Below are 15,990 nucleotides of genomic sequence, written 5' to 3'. Positions count from 1 at the left end.
TACAGTAGATGGTTCCACTGTAGGAATTTGGAAACCTTTTAACTGACAGACAGGAGTACAATTTTTCGTTGAATAAATAAATTTAATAGAATATTTCAAAGTTGAGTTCCTATAACAATGATGAATTCAACTATAAATAAAGAAAAATCAAGTGAGATGACTGTTTTTTAGGAGTGCAGTAAATGTCTATACATTTCTAAAATTACTGTGGGAAAAATAAGTTTTTATTTATTTTAATATTTTTGAGAATTAAGTATTAGTGGCTGTGGTTTTGGGCCTTCTCTCAGCCAACAAAGCTTATCTGTCTGTGAACAGGTTTAAACCAGCTCTGCGAGATATTTGTGTTCAGCTGCCATGCACCTGCAGAGGTATACAAACTATTACACTTCAGCTGGAGGAAGTGTGAAACCAAGACATGACCAAGTTTGACATTTATAGGTAAAAGGCTCCTGCAGAAACAAATGTCCAACTGAGATCTTAATCACTTGTCAAATGTGATTCTCTTATCCCTCCATGGTTTATTTAATGCAGCTGAACCGTTTTCCTTCAGAAGTGTGATGCATTCAGTGTATCCAGAAGTACATGTATTGATTAAATATTGTAGCAGGTGACAGATTGTTGAAACCTTCTGCATGAGCATGCAGTCTTCTCTGCATAAAATCTGGACTTGATTTCAAGTTGACATGTAGTTATTGAGCAGAACGTTATGTTGGACATTACTCATAAAAATCGAGTTTGAAAGACAAACCTACGTAGCTCGGCTAATTGGTGGGCTGCCAGCAAAATGTCAGCAGCTGTGAAATCTTTGAGAAGATAATGGGGATTTAAAAGTGGCATACATATCTGCACTTTTATAGTTGCTCTAAGTATGGTGCAATAATTTATTAAACTGCAGTGAAGCACAGCCTTCATCTACCTCGACGTCTTGCTCTGTCTTTATTGGCTCTTTTGTGCAACAATAAAAACAAACAGCTGAGTAAAAAAACTCTTTGGTGCCAATTCAGAGGGCTTCATTTCACTTGTATACGTTAATGACCAATATTAAAGTAGACCGCTTCTTGCCAAAAGTGAGAAACTTCCTTTAATCCCTTGAAGTTCCTTAAACTTAGACCGTGTCCGTTAAGTTAGTTATTATTTTAGATATCTTGTGTATAAAAGCCCATCTAGGGACAAGTGCTGCAAATTAGCTCACGCTATAAGCATTCATTCAGCCTTTATTTAGACAGGTAAATCCCATTGAGCCTCAAGGACTCATTTACAAGAGAGACCTGATTTCAACAAAGAATGATGACAACATTGGACAACAGCGACAACAGTAAACAGTTATAAAAAGTCATAAAGATGATTTTTTTTGCACCAAGCACCATGAGACTGCTGTTTTATTCAGTTTGTCGATGTTATTGTTCATCAGTCCCTATCAAATAAATTTAAATACATAAAAAATAACAAGTTAAAAATAGACCACCTTATTTATCTGCTTAAAAATACATTTCCACAAAAATAATTGTGAATCTCAGTCTGAAATTAAGATTTAAACTTTAAATAACTGTTTCAAAATGTTCATCTCTTTCAGGGCCTTGGCTTAAAAAAAAAAAAAAATCACTTTTCGTTTTTTTTTCTTGATCGACAAAATATTTATTGTCAATCAAAAATAAAATTTTCCTCATTAATACACACTAAAGGATTTTGTTGGATAAATTTATTACTCTTTCATCATCTCATTAATCAAATAAGCCACCGAGGATCCAAGAAAACCTAGTTTTACTCCTTGCAAGGGGCACAGATTTGAAAACAGGCTTAGAAAGTTGTTACATGGAGCTCCGGTCACAAGGTCTGCCCACAGACTGCATAAAGAAGTGTGTACTTATAATGCTTATCAGACAGAGGCGAGGTCAACACAACCTCTGCTTCACAGCTCACAGATCCGAAGGCGTCAGAAGTTATCAGTTATGCAGACTCATCTCTGAGTAGACAAAAATACTCTTGACCTCACACGCATGGAGCTACATTAATTTAACATTTGTAAGTGATAACATCCATGACCTTTACATAAATTCCCCCAACATATTTTGTGACAATTTTCTAAAAATTGCAATCCGGAGTTTTGTGACCCAAACCCTCCAGATGTTGTAGCTGAAAATGATTCCTTGTTTTCAGACAAACTTAGTGTTTGTGATTTTCATTGGTTCGACATGGATTTTAAAAATTTTTTATCCAATTTATTTTTATTTTTTCTAAAATTCTACTAATGCACAATGCCAGTTTCTATTTCTTTTTTTGCTTTTACTGACTCGGATATCTTACCAGCTACAGCAGCACGGTGCATCCGCTACTGATGTCCTGATTTCAGTCAAGCCAATGGGAGTCAGCCATTCTGAGCCATGGAGCATCTGATTCTGCAGCCTGCATGCATGTGTGGCTTTTTTGTACTAAATGTTTACTTGTGCAACATGCAAGTGTGTTTTTGCTCTTTGCATTGAAACTAAAACAATAGTGTTGGACGAGATGAGGGGCAGAACTCAACAGCAATGTCCAGTCTGTAAAGACGTACTTCTTCCAGGCCAAGTTGAAGTCTGTCCCAGTAAATTTTTCCTTTATGGTTCTTTTTTCCCCTGAAGAAACACTAAAGAGTTAAATAAAATATAGAATAATTTTTTTGCTTTATCAGAAAAGCGTGTACTAAAACTGCACCTAAATAAAAACGCAGACAAAAGTTCAAGTGTGGCAGATCCCCCTCCCCATAACACCTTTCAAGGATTAAGTTTGCAGCTCCCGCATGCACACAAAATGTAAAATGTGTGTTTTTCTTTGAGCGATTTACAAAAACAAACTCTAACTGGTCTATACTGTTCTTCTGCTCCCTTTTCTCCAGCTCTTTTCGTGGGAGAATTTACTCTCAAGCAGGCTAATTCCTCTGCACAAGCACTGTGTCTATGCTCATTTCTCCGTTTCCTGTCCCCCCTCTCTCTCCCAGCAACAGAGAAAAGCTGCAGCAGAGATGGTGAGGCAGCAAGAAAAAGGTCCCCATCGGAGACTTGACGATATGAGACGAGAGGAAGACAGAAGGCTGGCGGAGAGGGAGCAGGTAACCAACTGCAGGATGTGCAGAGCTGCTGTCGGCCAATCAGCACAAAGTGTTGGCGTTTCCACCAGCCAAGTTGCTCTGGTGGTGAAATTCCACGAGTTGGTTGCCATAGCAGCAAGAGTCTAAATTAGTGTGTTTACGTAGAGATGAGCTTTCAGTGGGTGAGCTCTCTGCGTCTCTTGTGCTACGTTTCCAGTCTATCCTCAGCAGAATCAGTTTGGCATCAGATCACCTTTTAAGGCTAGAAAGGGGATTTATAAATGCATCACAGCAGTCAGCCTGTGCTTTCACTATTTATTTCTAGAATTCATTAAAATGTCTATGCGGTGTTTATTATTATGTTAATTGTAACATTCTTTTTCTCTTCTTACCATTTATTCTAAACAGACTTGATACATGTTTTTCTACCTAAATTAATTGAAAATTTACCTGATTTTAATCAATACAGCACGGTTTCTCTTAAAGACAACCATTACATGTGTCTACTTTCTACCTCTCCCTAATAATGTTTCATTTCTTGTTTATTGCTGCCTAAATCCTCCTCCCTGCCTCCTTATCTTGCTGCAGGAGTTTATAAGACACAAGTTAGAGGAGGAGCAGCGGCAGTTAGAAATCCTTCAGCAGCAGTTGCTTCAGGAGCAGGCACTGCTTATGGTAACTAATCAGTTCTTGTTTTGTTTGCAGACCTTCCCTAGTCTCCAATAAATGAAATCGAAATGCACTTCCTGTTTATATGACTTGCCTCCATTTCTGTCGAAGCTAACAATCTTGAGTAAGCAGTGATAAATGTTGATAAGAGGATTTGATGAGCTCGATGTTACAAAGTATGATTACAGCTCTTGTAATAGTGCCTATCTTGAAAAGGCATCCAGTGACCTAGATTTTTAGTAGTGGGGGGACAGGAGTTGGCCAGTTTCAGTGTTGAAGTAAATCTCGCTTCATTTAAAAAATAGAATCACCACGTCTTTGCTTCAAGTGTCCTCCTGTCATACTTAGGACTTGCTTCCATTAAGAGCAAACTCATTTGTTTTAGTTCAGACTATATGCCAAAAACATGAGAGATGAGAAATGACAAGACATGATTATGCATCTGTGTCACCATATACAAATATTTATAGGAACTTTTTTGTTTCCCATTCAGTAAAATCCACAACACCCATCCTAAAACAATATACATGTATCTATATAGATATAGCTAGATATAGATATAATTTGATACAGATATGATATATCTGTATATATATATATATATATATATATATATATATATATATATATATATATATATATATATATAAAGTATATAAAATATATATTTGATAGATGTTTGTATTTATAGATGGATGAATATAGAAAGAGGCAGATAAATATATAGATGTAGATTTGCTATACAGTGTCTTGTGAAAGTATTCGGCCCCCTTGAACTTTTCAACCTTTTGCCACATTTCAGGCTTCAAACATAAAGATATAAAATTTGAATTTTTTGTGAAGAATCAACAACAAGTGGGACGCAATCGTGAAGTGGAATGAAATTTATTGGATGCGTCAAACTTTTTTAACAAATAAAAAACTGAAAAGTGGGGCGTGCAATATTATTGGGCTCCCTTGCGTTAATACTTTGTAGCGCCGCCTTTAGCTGCAGTTCCAGCTGCAAGTCTCTTGGGGTATGTCTCTATCAGGTTTGCACATGGAGTCACTGAAATTCTTGCCCATTCTTTCTTACAAAACAGCTCGAGCTCAGTGAGGTTGGATGGAGAGCGTTTGTGAACAGCAGTCTTCAGCTCTTTCCACAGATTCTTGATTGTATTCAGGTCTGGACTTTGACTTGGCCATTCCAACACCTGGATACGTTTATTTGTGAACCATTCCATTGTAGATTTGGCTTTATGTTTTGGATCATTGTCTTGTTGGAAGATAAATCTCCGTCCCAGTCTTGGGTCTCTTGCAGACTCAAACAGGTTTTCTTCCAGAATGGTCCTGTATTTGGCCCCATCCATCTTCCCATCAATTCTGACCATCTTCCCTGTCCCTGCTGATGAAAAGCAGGCCCAAACCATGATGCTGCCACCACCATGTTTGACAGTGGGGATGGTGTGTTCAGGGTGATGAGCTGTGTTGCTTTTACGTCAAACATATCGTTTTGCATTGTGGCCAACAGTTGGATTTTGGTTTCATGTGACCAGAGCACCTTCTTCCACATGTTTGGTGTCTCCCAGGTGCTTGTGGCAAACTTTAAACAACACTTTTTATGGATATCTTTGAGAAATGTCTGTCTTCTTGCCACTCTTCCATAAAGGCCAGATTTGTGCTGTGTACGACTGATTGTTGTCCTATGGACAGACTCTCCCACCTCAGCTGTAGATCTCTGCAGTTCATCCAGAGTGATCATGGGCCTCTTGGCTGCATCTCTGATCAGTCTTCTCCTTGTTCAAGATGAAAGTTTAGAGGGACGGCTGGGTCTTGGTAGATTTGCAGTGGTCTGATACTCCTTCCATTTCTATATGATTGCTTGCACAGTGCTCCTTGGGATGTTTAAAGCTTGGGAAATCTTTTTCTATCCAAATCCAGCTTTAAACTTCTCCACAACAGTATCTCAGACCTGCCTGGTGTGTTCCTTGGTCTTCATGATGCTCTCTGTGCTTTGAACAGAACCCTGAGACTATCACAGAGCAGGTGCATTTATACAGAGACTTGATTACACACAGGTGGATTCTATTCATCATCATCAGTCATTTGGGACATCATTGGATCATTCATAGATCCTCACTGAACTTCTGGAGTGAGTTTGCTGCACTGAAAGTAAAGGGGCCGAATAATATTGCACGCCCCACTTTTCAGTTTTTTATTTGTTAAAAAAGTTTGACACATCCAATAAATTTCATTCCACTTCACAATTGTGTCCCACTTTTATATCTTTATGTTTGAAGCCCGAAATGTGGCAAAAGGTTGAAAAGTTCAAGGGGGCCCAATACTTTCGCAAGGCACTGTAGCTAGCTATAGGTAGGTATGTAAATCATATATATATAGAGAGAGATATATTGATGTAGCTATGGATGGATATAAATAGATATAGAAAGACTGATAGATCTATAAAGTTTTTTTTTTTCCCACAACAATACATGTACCAGTGGTTAAACAGTTCTGCTCTGTAAATATATAAATGTACACCTCATTTGGAGAGCTGCTTTAGCTAAACTCTGCTGTTAAGATTAGTTTGAAGTCAAGTCTTTATTGTGGTGACATATTTTAACTTGAACTTATTCTTAATGCGTTTTTGTTGTTGTTGTTGTGGCAAATAGTGGCTTTGTCTACAACTCCCAGCGAAAAACTAATAGGTCATCCATGTTATCTTAAATGTAACATAAAAATGTGATGCAACAAATGCGATCAATAGAGATTGATATCAGTGAAACTAAGCTTTACCTGTAGTTTACCTAAATCCATGTTTACATACATTGTCTCTTCAGTCTCAGAAACTTGTCCCAAATACTTTGAAGTTTGTCAACTTGCATTTTGGTAAGTTTTGGTATGGATTTTTTGTGTTTTGCTGTAAATAGTGGATCCCTCCTGGGTCTTCTTCCGTGGTGCCCATTATTATTAAAAACATAGTTGATTAGTGCTATCAGAAAGTGATGTTCCTTGACTTTTGAGTTCAGCTTAAATGGTTTTGGATGGTTTCCTTGGCCCTTTTTCTACCATTTGCATTATTAGACTGATCAACCTGGGGCTGTATTTCCTCTTGTTTCCATGTCCTGGGAGGTTGGCTTCAGTCTTATGAACCATATGCTTTTTTCTTGAGCATGTGATCAGCTGGTTTTGGTTGTCAGCAGCAAACTGGTTGATCCACTCTAAGAAGGTGCTATTTAAGAGACTGAGCTGAAAACAGCACCTCAGACTGAGGAAGTCTCTTGGATGAGAGACGAAACGTTTCTAGATTTTTTTTTTTTTTTGCTTTGTTTTGCTTTTGTTTTTTTGAATGTCCAGAGGACCAGATTGAACTTTTTTGGATTTTTCTACCTGGATTATTGAGCATGCATCAGGACATATGCTTTTTTATTAATATTGGAGATGGTGGCCATAGGAACATGAAGTTACTTGGAGATGGTTTTGTAGCCTTTATGTTGAGCATGGATATCTATTTTTTTTTGTTTGTTTGTTTTCTCTGCTCTATGTTCAGTGCACTTAACCATACGAAACTACCCAGTGGCTGTTTGTTCCCTTTAAATAGACTAAATGGCTGATTTATCAAAACAACAACAACCTCAAAGCCACCTGTGATCTTTTAAACACTTGGTTTAAAAGATATTCAAATAGTCAATAGTCTTTTTAAGGGTACCAACAAATTAGCATTCAGATATACTTTACATCAGACAATTGCTTTTAATTTAAGCACTTTACACAGGAAATAAAGCATTGTTTAAATTAGCTGTAAGGGTACTAACACATGTATCTGTGTCTGTATGTTGGTTTTTGTCTGAAGCGAGTACTTTTATCACTGTGGTGTGTTTCTTTCCCCAGGAGTATAAACGCAAACAGCTTGAGGAGCAGCGTCAGTCAGAGCGGCTGCAGAGGCAGCTGCAGCAGGAGCATGCCTACCTGGTGTCTCTGCAACAGCAGCAGCAAGAAAAGAAGCCCCAGCTTTACCATTATAACAAAAACCTTGAGCCCAACAACAAACCTACCTGGGCCCGTGAGGTAACGGTGTAGCAGCATTTAAAACCTCATCTGCTGTAGACAAGCTACATCCACTTTTCCATTGTTCTTACTCCAGGTGGAGGAGCGGAGTAAGCTTAACAGACAGGGTTCCCCCAAAATCTGCACGACTGTTTCTGACACCGCCATACAGTCACGCTCGGACTCCATCAGCCAGTCGGGAATGGTCCAGTCTGCGCAGACCCCACCAATGCAGAGACCAGTTGAGCCCCAAGGGGGTCAGGGGAAGGTGGGTGTTTCCAGGAGTTTAAAATGTAGTTCAGGGAAAACTAACCAGAACCTGCAAGTGCTGATGCCTTTGTCCCTTAACGCTTTAACTGCTTCGACTTTTGACCATCCTGTTTATTTATTCAATCTTCTCTTATTTTCTCCCTTGTTCTTTTCCATTTTTCTGTTTTTACTTTTGTGATACTTGGAAAAACTAAACAATACACTTTGGTTTATTTTATCATCCTTCTGGACTTTGGCCTACTTCTCCAACTGTCTTGTGCGCTCTTCCTCCCACTCGGCTCCTCTTCCCTCCTGGTGCGCTCCTGCTCCTCTGCAGTTCCAGATGGCTCACTTGGTTCCTCTGAAGCCTTACGCTGCCCCTGTCCCTCGCTCTCAGTCCCTCTGTGACCAGCCCACTAAGAACATGTCCGCCTTCCCCACCCAGGATCCCTCCCTCAACCCCACACCCCGCCCCACCCATTCCAGGGAGCTTGTGCGCCAGAACTCGGACCCCACTTCTGAAACCCCAGGACCACAGGGGCATCAGATGAGGGAGGATCGTGGCCCTTGGATTCGCCTGCCAGATGTTGAGCTCCCACCTAAGGTAAAGATCCGGTGGCTGGTTTTAAAGGAGCCACGAACAATACAAAAGATCACCCTATTGAATGACAATACAACTTTCTTTGGAAAACGAAAATGAAGTTCCTCTAGGCTTTTTCTTTCTGCTAATTTAATTACATAATATTGGTGTTCTTAGATTCCTCAGAGGACTGCATCTATTGCCACAGCTCTCAACACCAACCTTACCTCTGGCATCAGACATCCAGTAAGAGCCAGGTACTGAACACGGCCAATAGTTTGAATCGTATAATTCATATTTTAAACTGTGATTAGTGGTCACAACATCTTGACATGTTTGTTTCCTCGTGACAGCAATCCAGATCTTAGCCGCAACGATCGCTGGGAACGAGGAGACAGCATAAACATAATTTCCAATCTTCCCCAGACGGGTTCCCTGGAGAGGCACCGTATCCTCAGTGAGCCCTCGTTCCAGTGTAGATGGTCTTTACAGGAAGTTTGATTTCAGAATTAAATCATCACTTTATGATTTTATTTTTCAGGTTCCTCCAAAATGGATTCACCCGTTCTCTCCCATGAAGGTCGCCACAAGCCGGGAGAATCTCGAACCTCATCTCGTCCTGGGCGCCCTGCTGTAAGTTCCCTGTCAAACTGTATGAAAACTGTCAGCTACTTATGAACGTGTTACAATTCAATTCAATTCAAAAATGCTTTATTAATCCCAAAGGGAAATAAAGTAAGAGTAAGTTATATTTCTAATACAAAACAGTGCATGCTAGAGGTGAGATCAACTTGCTGCTCCTACATCTATTTTGATCTCAAACTCATCTGGTGTGTAAAGTAACTTCAGAATGTAATGACGAGCACGTTTTAGCCTCATGAGTGAACATTTTTTATTCGCCCATCGAACGTATAGGATAGTCTCTGTCTGTAAACGTTCTCTTGACCCGCCCATAGCTTCTGATCGGCTCAAACTCATTTGACTAAACTTCATACACTTATGCATCATCACTAGGTGGAGCATCACATGCACTTTTCATCACCCAAGGTCAAAGTCGCATATCAAGGTCAAAGTTAAAACCAGATATTTGCTTGTCTCACCCATAACTACTGATGCTCTGAAGATAATTTACCAAAACTTGATACACATTTGTTCAACCACTAGACAACATGTAACACACACTTTTAATCACCCCAGCTCTAAAGTTAAGGTCACAAATCAAGGTCAAATCTTATACAAGGTTTTTGCTTGTTTGGGTCACTGCTGTAGATTGCTGTATTGCTGTTTGTTGACGGATGTATAATGTGCAGTATGCATTACTCTTGTTGAGCCATGGATACCTTCCCATGAGCTTGACTTCAGTTTACAGATATTTGCATAGCATTCACTTTTCGGTAGACGAGCACAAAAGTTTATCATTTGGTGTTTAATATTAAATATTAGTAAGTAAGTAATATTTATTTATATAGCAGCTTTCACAGACAATGACATCACAAAGTGCTTCACAAAGTAAAAGTAAATAAAATTTAAATAAAAGCCAGTCTGAATAAATAAGTCTTAAGATCATTTTTGAAAGAGTCAATGGAATCTGAGCAGCGCAGTGACAGAGGGAGAGCGTTCCAAAGCCTGGGGGCCACCACTTGGAATGCTTGTGCCACGTGTTTTCAAATAAGTTCTCGGAACTATCAGCAACATTTGATTTGAAGATAAAGTCCTGATGGGACATAGAGGCTTCAAAAGGTCCAGTAAATATTTTGCCCATATTATTCTTTAAAAAGATTCTTAGTAAATGCAAAACCTTCTGTTTCACCTTCTCAATGTTTCCACTAGTTTACTTGCCATGGCAGGGCGCTCGTATCTTCCGTTATTTTTGTTGACGGAGGGGTAGGAGGAGACATCTCAGCATGAGCGAGCCAGAGCACTACCTCCATAGCCATAGCTTTTTAGCTAGTATCAGTATTGCGTGCTGCTAGCTTAGCGCTACGTCAGTGCTGGCAGTTGTCGACGGGGGGAGGGTGGAGTGTTACACAAGTTCTGTCAACAGAACTTATCAGCCCTGCATATATAATGGTAGGGGAAACACTGCTTTCTGTTTTGAGTACAGCTGTGGTTACATACAGTCAGTGTACATACAGTATACTTCTGTTGTAGAATTGCGCCGCTCAAGGTGGCTGCATGTTGGAGCAGCTCTGTTACTTTCATTCTGAGATTTTGCTTTTGGAAACTTTAATTCCTCTTTTTCTGGATGTAAATCACATTTTTTGGATGATTGTTTCCTCTGGTATCGGATGCTGTGCAGCTGGAAGGATTTTTACTGAAACTTTTTTAGTTTTGGAAATTTGTTATGATGCGTAACCATGGCAACAAGGCAGATTCTACAACCAACAGCAGCTGATTAACACCTCAAAAGCTCAAGTAATATCTCAACTACAGCCCTAAATTTCAAATGAGTTGAAAAGGATGTTCTGTGGATGCATTTTCATCTACCTGCCAGTTGTGCTCGAGTGCCTGACTACTGAGATCCTGGAACTAGCAGGAAACACGGCTCATGACAGCGGAAGGACAGGATCGTCCATCAGCACCTACAGTTGTCTGTCCGCAGCGATGAGGAGCTCAACAAGCTGCTGGGAGGAGTGGCCATTGCCCTGGGAGGATTTCTGCCCAACGTTCAGGTGATCCTGAAGCCCAGGAGGCCAACCAAGTGCAAGTAAACGGATCAACATCTGTGGCCAGTTTTTTCAGATCTGCTATAAGACGGACCATCACAAGAGATCCTTCCTGCCCACAACCATCAACATCTAGAACAACTCTTTTATGAAACAAGGAAAATGAGCTACAACAACATTTAATTTCCCTCTGGGATTAATAAAGTATTTTTGAATTGAATTGTAAGGTTATACATAGAGCTGTGGCCACAGGCATTGGCAGAGGAAGTAAACTCATGCAGCATTTTTATTCTCTGCAGACGACAACACTGCATGCATTAAAACATTCACGTTTGATGAAAACAAGCATTAATGCAAACTCCATGTCTAAATGGCAGAATGCCCTCTCTTTATCCGATGGATGAAATCATCGTTAAATTGCATGTCTGGAAGGAGTATGGTTTTACACTTAAAACAATAGATTTTACACGTTTCTCTCCTTAACTTCCTGTTTCTCGACTTTACCTCAAATACGCAGAGTTACAAGAGAGCTATAGGGGAGGTTAGTAACGTCTCTTGTGATGCGAGACTGTCTTCATGCATGAATTTGTATCTTCCCCCGATTCTTTAATGTTTGTGGAGAATTATTTGCATGCTCAACACCTGTCATCCTTTGGGTGCATCATGTTTTTCATCAAGTAAAACTCTTATTTTATTGCCAAATTATTTTCCGTTTTGATTCATTCTTCCACGATATAGATGCTCTGCATTGTGAAAAGTTTGATTCATCAACATTTGGATTGTTTCAGAGTACTTGCCTTCGTTGTCAAATGTTTTGGGATGCTCTGTAAACGCAGTTCTGTGTTTATCACTGTGATGCTTTTTGTTCCATGTTTAATCACTGAGAAAAGTTTCAAACAGCTTTGAGTTCACGCTCAAAGTAAACAGCGCTGTTTATGGGTGCAGGACCATGGCCTCTATGCCAAGGAGCGTGCTGAGGAGCCACCAAGGCCCCCTGTCAAGGCCAACGATTACTCCTCCTCTTCAGAAAGCAGCGAGAGCAGTGAAGAAAGCGAGAGTGGCGAGGGAGCAGAAGAGGAGGAAAGCTCAACAGATCGGTAACGTTCACACCAACAAACTTTGACAAATCAGGAAGCAACAAACCGATTGTGTTCACTTTGTGACTTCTAAACGACAACAACAACAAATAAACATTTGTTTGCCCATTTTGTGCTGGGCAGCACGATGGCATAGTGGTTAGCACTGTTGCCTCACAGCAAGAAGGTCCTGGGTTCAGCCCCCAGTTTGGACCTGGGCTCTTTCTGTGTGGAGTTTGCACGTTCAGCATGTTAGTTTTCTTGGAGTACTCTGGTTTCCTGGCTGCCTTCAGGCCCAGGCCTCCCCTGCAAAAGGAATCTGATCTCAGTGTGGGGTTTGCCTGGTTAAATAAAGGCTGATTAATAAATAAGATTCCAGTAACAAATCTCACAGCCCCTGTTAATACTGAATATGTGTCCTTTTCCTTTTTATTCACTCGTCGAAGGAGAACTTATGGTATAGTCTCTGTATGTAAACTTTATGTCCTGCCTGTAACTTCTGATCCACTCAAGACTATTGAACAAAACTTCATAACACATGCATCATCACTAGGTCAAGTATTGTGTAATCTTTTCGTCACCTCCATCTCTATGGTCAAGGTCACAAATAAAGGTCAAAGTTTAAACGAGGTGTTTGCTTGTCCCGCCCAAAGCTTCTGATCTGCTCAAGATTAACAAACCTTGATATGCTTATGCATCATCACTGGATGGAGTGTTGTGGACACTTTTCATCACCCCTGCTTCAACGTCAAGGTCACAAATCAAGGTCAACCATAATTTCTGGTCCATTCAAGATAATTTAACAAAACTTGATACACATTTGCACTACCACTCGATAGTGTTGCGTACACTCTACTTTTCATTGCACCAGCTCTTAAGGTCAAAGTCACAAATCAAGGTCAACATTAAAACGAGGTTTTTTCTTTTCCAGGTCATTGCTACAGATTGCTATATTGCTGTAACACAGTTTGTGGACAGGCGTGTAATGTGCAACATGTGGTACTCTTGTTCTTTCAGTCAAAGGGATGCAGACTCTGATTCAGTCAACACCATGGTGGTCCATGAAGACGAGGGAGAGGTGGGGGAAGGAGAGCAGGCTGGAGGTTATGGGGATCAGACCATGCTGGTGCAGCGAGTGAGTCACCTGCACATGGATTCATGTTGTAAAATGCATTGTGATTTCCTGAAGAAAACAATCAGCCATGACAACAAATATAGAAGGAAGATGAGTTCACTTGGTTCTTGGCGTTTATAGATGTTCTAAATGTCCTTGGATAGGAAGGCAACAGTTTTGTCAACATTTATTTATTTGAAAACCTGTCCTGGTATACAACGCTTTGATTATAAAAGTAAAACGACTCAAATATTTATTGTTTTCATCTCTTTCAATTTCAGTTTAGCAGGAGAGTCTGAATCAAATATTTCAGCACTTGTAACACGTCTTGAGAGCAGCTTTTGTAGCTAAAATGTATGTTTAAAGTGTGAATAATCCACCTCCATACTTTAAAGATTTTCTTTATGAAAACTGGCACACTTTTTTCTCTTAAAAATATATATATATTCGTCTACAGTAGAAAGTTTTAATAGATAGTACTCAATCAGCAGTCTCGGTTTTATACATAAGAGGATGGTTTTTTTTTTTTTTTTGCTTCTCAAAGATTAAAGTCAGAATTCTAACTTTAACCTCAAAATGATGATAGATTCAATTCAGAATTCTCAGAAAAGTCAGAATATTATAATATTTTTAAAAGCAAAGCTGTTCAAGCGTCCTTTTTCCCTTCCCTCCTCTTATTGCAGCCAAATGCTGGGAAAAGTTTTAGGAGTGGTAACTTCTCCGCACGTTTCCAAATATTTGGATTATTTTTTTACTCCCAGATTTATTGTTAACAAATCTTAACGCTTATCTATCTGGAAATATGAATAAGATTGTTACGTTTTCAACTTACTATAAAGTAGTTTTTTACTTACCATATCCTTTCTTTAGGTTAAATGACCAGTGTAGCTGCCCAACCTTTTATAAATTATTTCATTTCTATAGAACAAGTGGACAATATTTACATACTTTGAGGTGTGTAACTATTTTATTTGTAATAAGTTGGTATTTTTAACAGACTAAACAGGAAAACATAATAAAGTCAAACAGCAATCATGTGAAATGATCACTCCACATCTGTAATCTGCAGGATTCTCCTGGATGATTATTTTGCTGAAGTAACTTGATGACTCGTCTGTTGCTGGTCTTTTTTTATTTTTTTTCAAGCTCAACAAAGACAAAACTGAAGTAATGTTTAGAAAGAGGAAAGATTAAATCACATCTATGGTGTGCGAGGCTGAAAAGCTCTGATACAGCCTGAAACCTTGATGGACTCTGACCTGAGCAGTCAAAACAAAAAAATCAAGACACATGCAAAGACGTCCTGCTAACATCTGAAACAAAACAGATAAAATTAGAGAACTGATTTCTCAGCAGGATCTTGAGTCCTCACAAAGACGAAGAAGGATGCTCACATCAGTCCAGCTCGGAGGTCTTTACGCTGGCTTCCTGTCGCTCAGAAAATTGACTTTTAAAATGTTTCTGCTGGTCTACAAAACACTAAACAGTCCGAGTCGAAAATACATCTGATATTCTGCTGCAACCATGGAGACCTTTGATGTCATAAGGATCAAATCTGCTCTCTGTCCCCCAGAGTCAGAACCAAACATGCAGAATCTGCATTCAGGCTTTTAAGCACCAAATATTTGGAACAAACTCCGAGACGTGCAGGACCGCTCCAACTCTGACCTCCTTTATAACCAGGTTAAAGAGCCTCATAGTTGCTGCTGCAGATCATTATTGTATGCTGCTCTGTGACTTCTTCAGTATTTTATTCCTGCTCTCATTCAAAGATCGCGTTTTATTTCCCAGAGTTAGGAAATTTTATTTTTTTGAACGTCTTTATAAACATTTTTTTACTCCTCCTTTGCACCCGTTATGTCTTTGTTTGCTGCTGTTTGGGTTTTCCTGCTGCTGAATTGTGCCATACAAATAAAGCTGCCTTTCCTGGGTCAACTTAAAAATTAAGTTTCAGAGTGTATCTTGCCTTGAGCCACCCTCAAGCCAAACAGCTGGTTCGCCAGATGAAGTATCTTTGAGATATTTTGGGAGACAACCATGACAGCATACATGTCTAGATGCCTCCTAATGAGTTGAAGAGAAGTGTCACCTTGACTGAGGTGCAGTGTTTTTGTGTATTTGTGTGTGAGAGTATGCATAAAGTGAATATTTTCTCTAAGCTTCTGTACAAAATATCAGAAAGTGTACATTTTTTGTGACAAATACACCAGTTTGTGTGCACACACAGGAAGAATTTTTATTACTTTCATAGAAACGATAATTCTTCACAGTAGTCTGTCTGACTGACGGTTCTGGTTGGGGTCCAGCTTCGACCCGGAGGAGAGATGGCTGTCCTGTATTTATGTCACCATCAGGACCGGTCAGCTAACAGCCAAACGGGGCTTCATTTCCTCTGGAAAGATAAAAATCATCCTATTTAGCTATCCTGATGCATGCTCAATAATCCAGGTAGAAAAATCTAAAAAAGTTCAGTCTGGTCCTCTGGACATTCAAAAAAACAAAACAAAGCAAAAAAATATAGAAACGTTTCGTCTCTCATCCAAGAG

At 39.5% G+C, this 15,990-nt stretch overlaps 1 protein-coding gene across 1 annotated transcript in view; it reads left to right on the top strand.

The window, feature by feature from the left end:
- Positions 1–15,990, top strand: part of mink1 (misshapen-like kinase 1) — a 41,005-nt gene that overhangs the window by 15,645 nt on the left and 9,370 nt on the right. The window contains exons 12-22 of the mRNA XM_037688106.1: positions 2,975–3,085; positions 3,653–3,739; positions 7,604–7,780; positions 7,857–8,027; positions 8,346–8,612; positions 8,766–8,845; positions 8,942–9,045; positions 9,130–9,221; positions 11,772–11,795; positions 12,200–12,351; positions 13,348–13,465. Coding sequence (XP_037544034.1) covers positions 2,975–3,085; positions 3,653–3,739; positions 7,604–7,780; positions 7,857–8,027; positions 8,346–8,612; positions 8,766–8,845; positions 8,942–9,045; positions 9,130–9,221; positions 11,772–11,795; positions 12,200–12,351; positions 13,348–13,465 — 1,383 coding nt within the window. The remainder of the gene's footprint in view (positions 1–2,974; positions 3,086–3,652; positions 3,740–7,603; positions 7,781–7,856; positions 8,028–8,345; positions 8,613–8,765; positions 8,846–8,941; positions 9,046–9,129; positions 9,222–11,771; positions 11,796–12,199; positions 12,352–13,347; positions 13,466–15,990) is intronic.

Source organism: Nematolebias whitei, chromosome 14, assembly GCF_014905685.2.
Source record: "Nematolebias whitei isolate Nwh7 chromosome 14, NemWhi1, whole genome shotgun sequence".
Lineage (NCBI taxonomy): Eukaryota > Metazoa > Chordata > Actinopteri > Cyprinodontiformes > Rivulidae > Nematolebias > Nematolebias whitei.
This window is presented reverse-complemented; position numbering and strand designations above follow the sequence as displayed.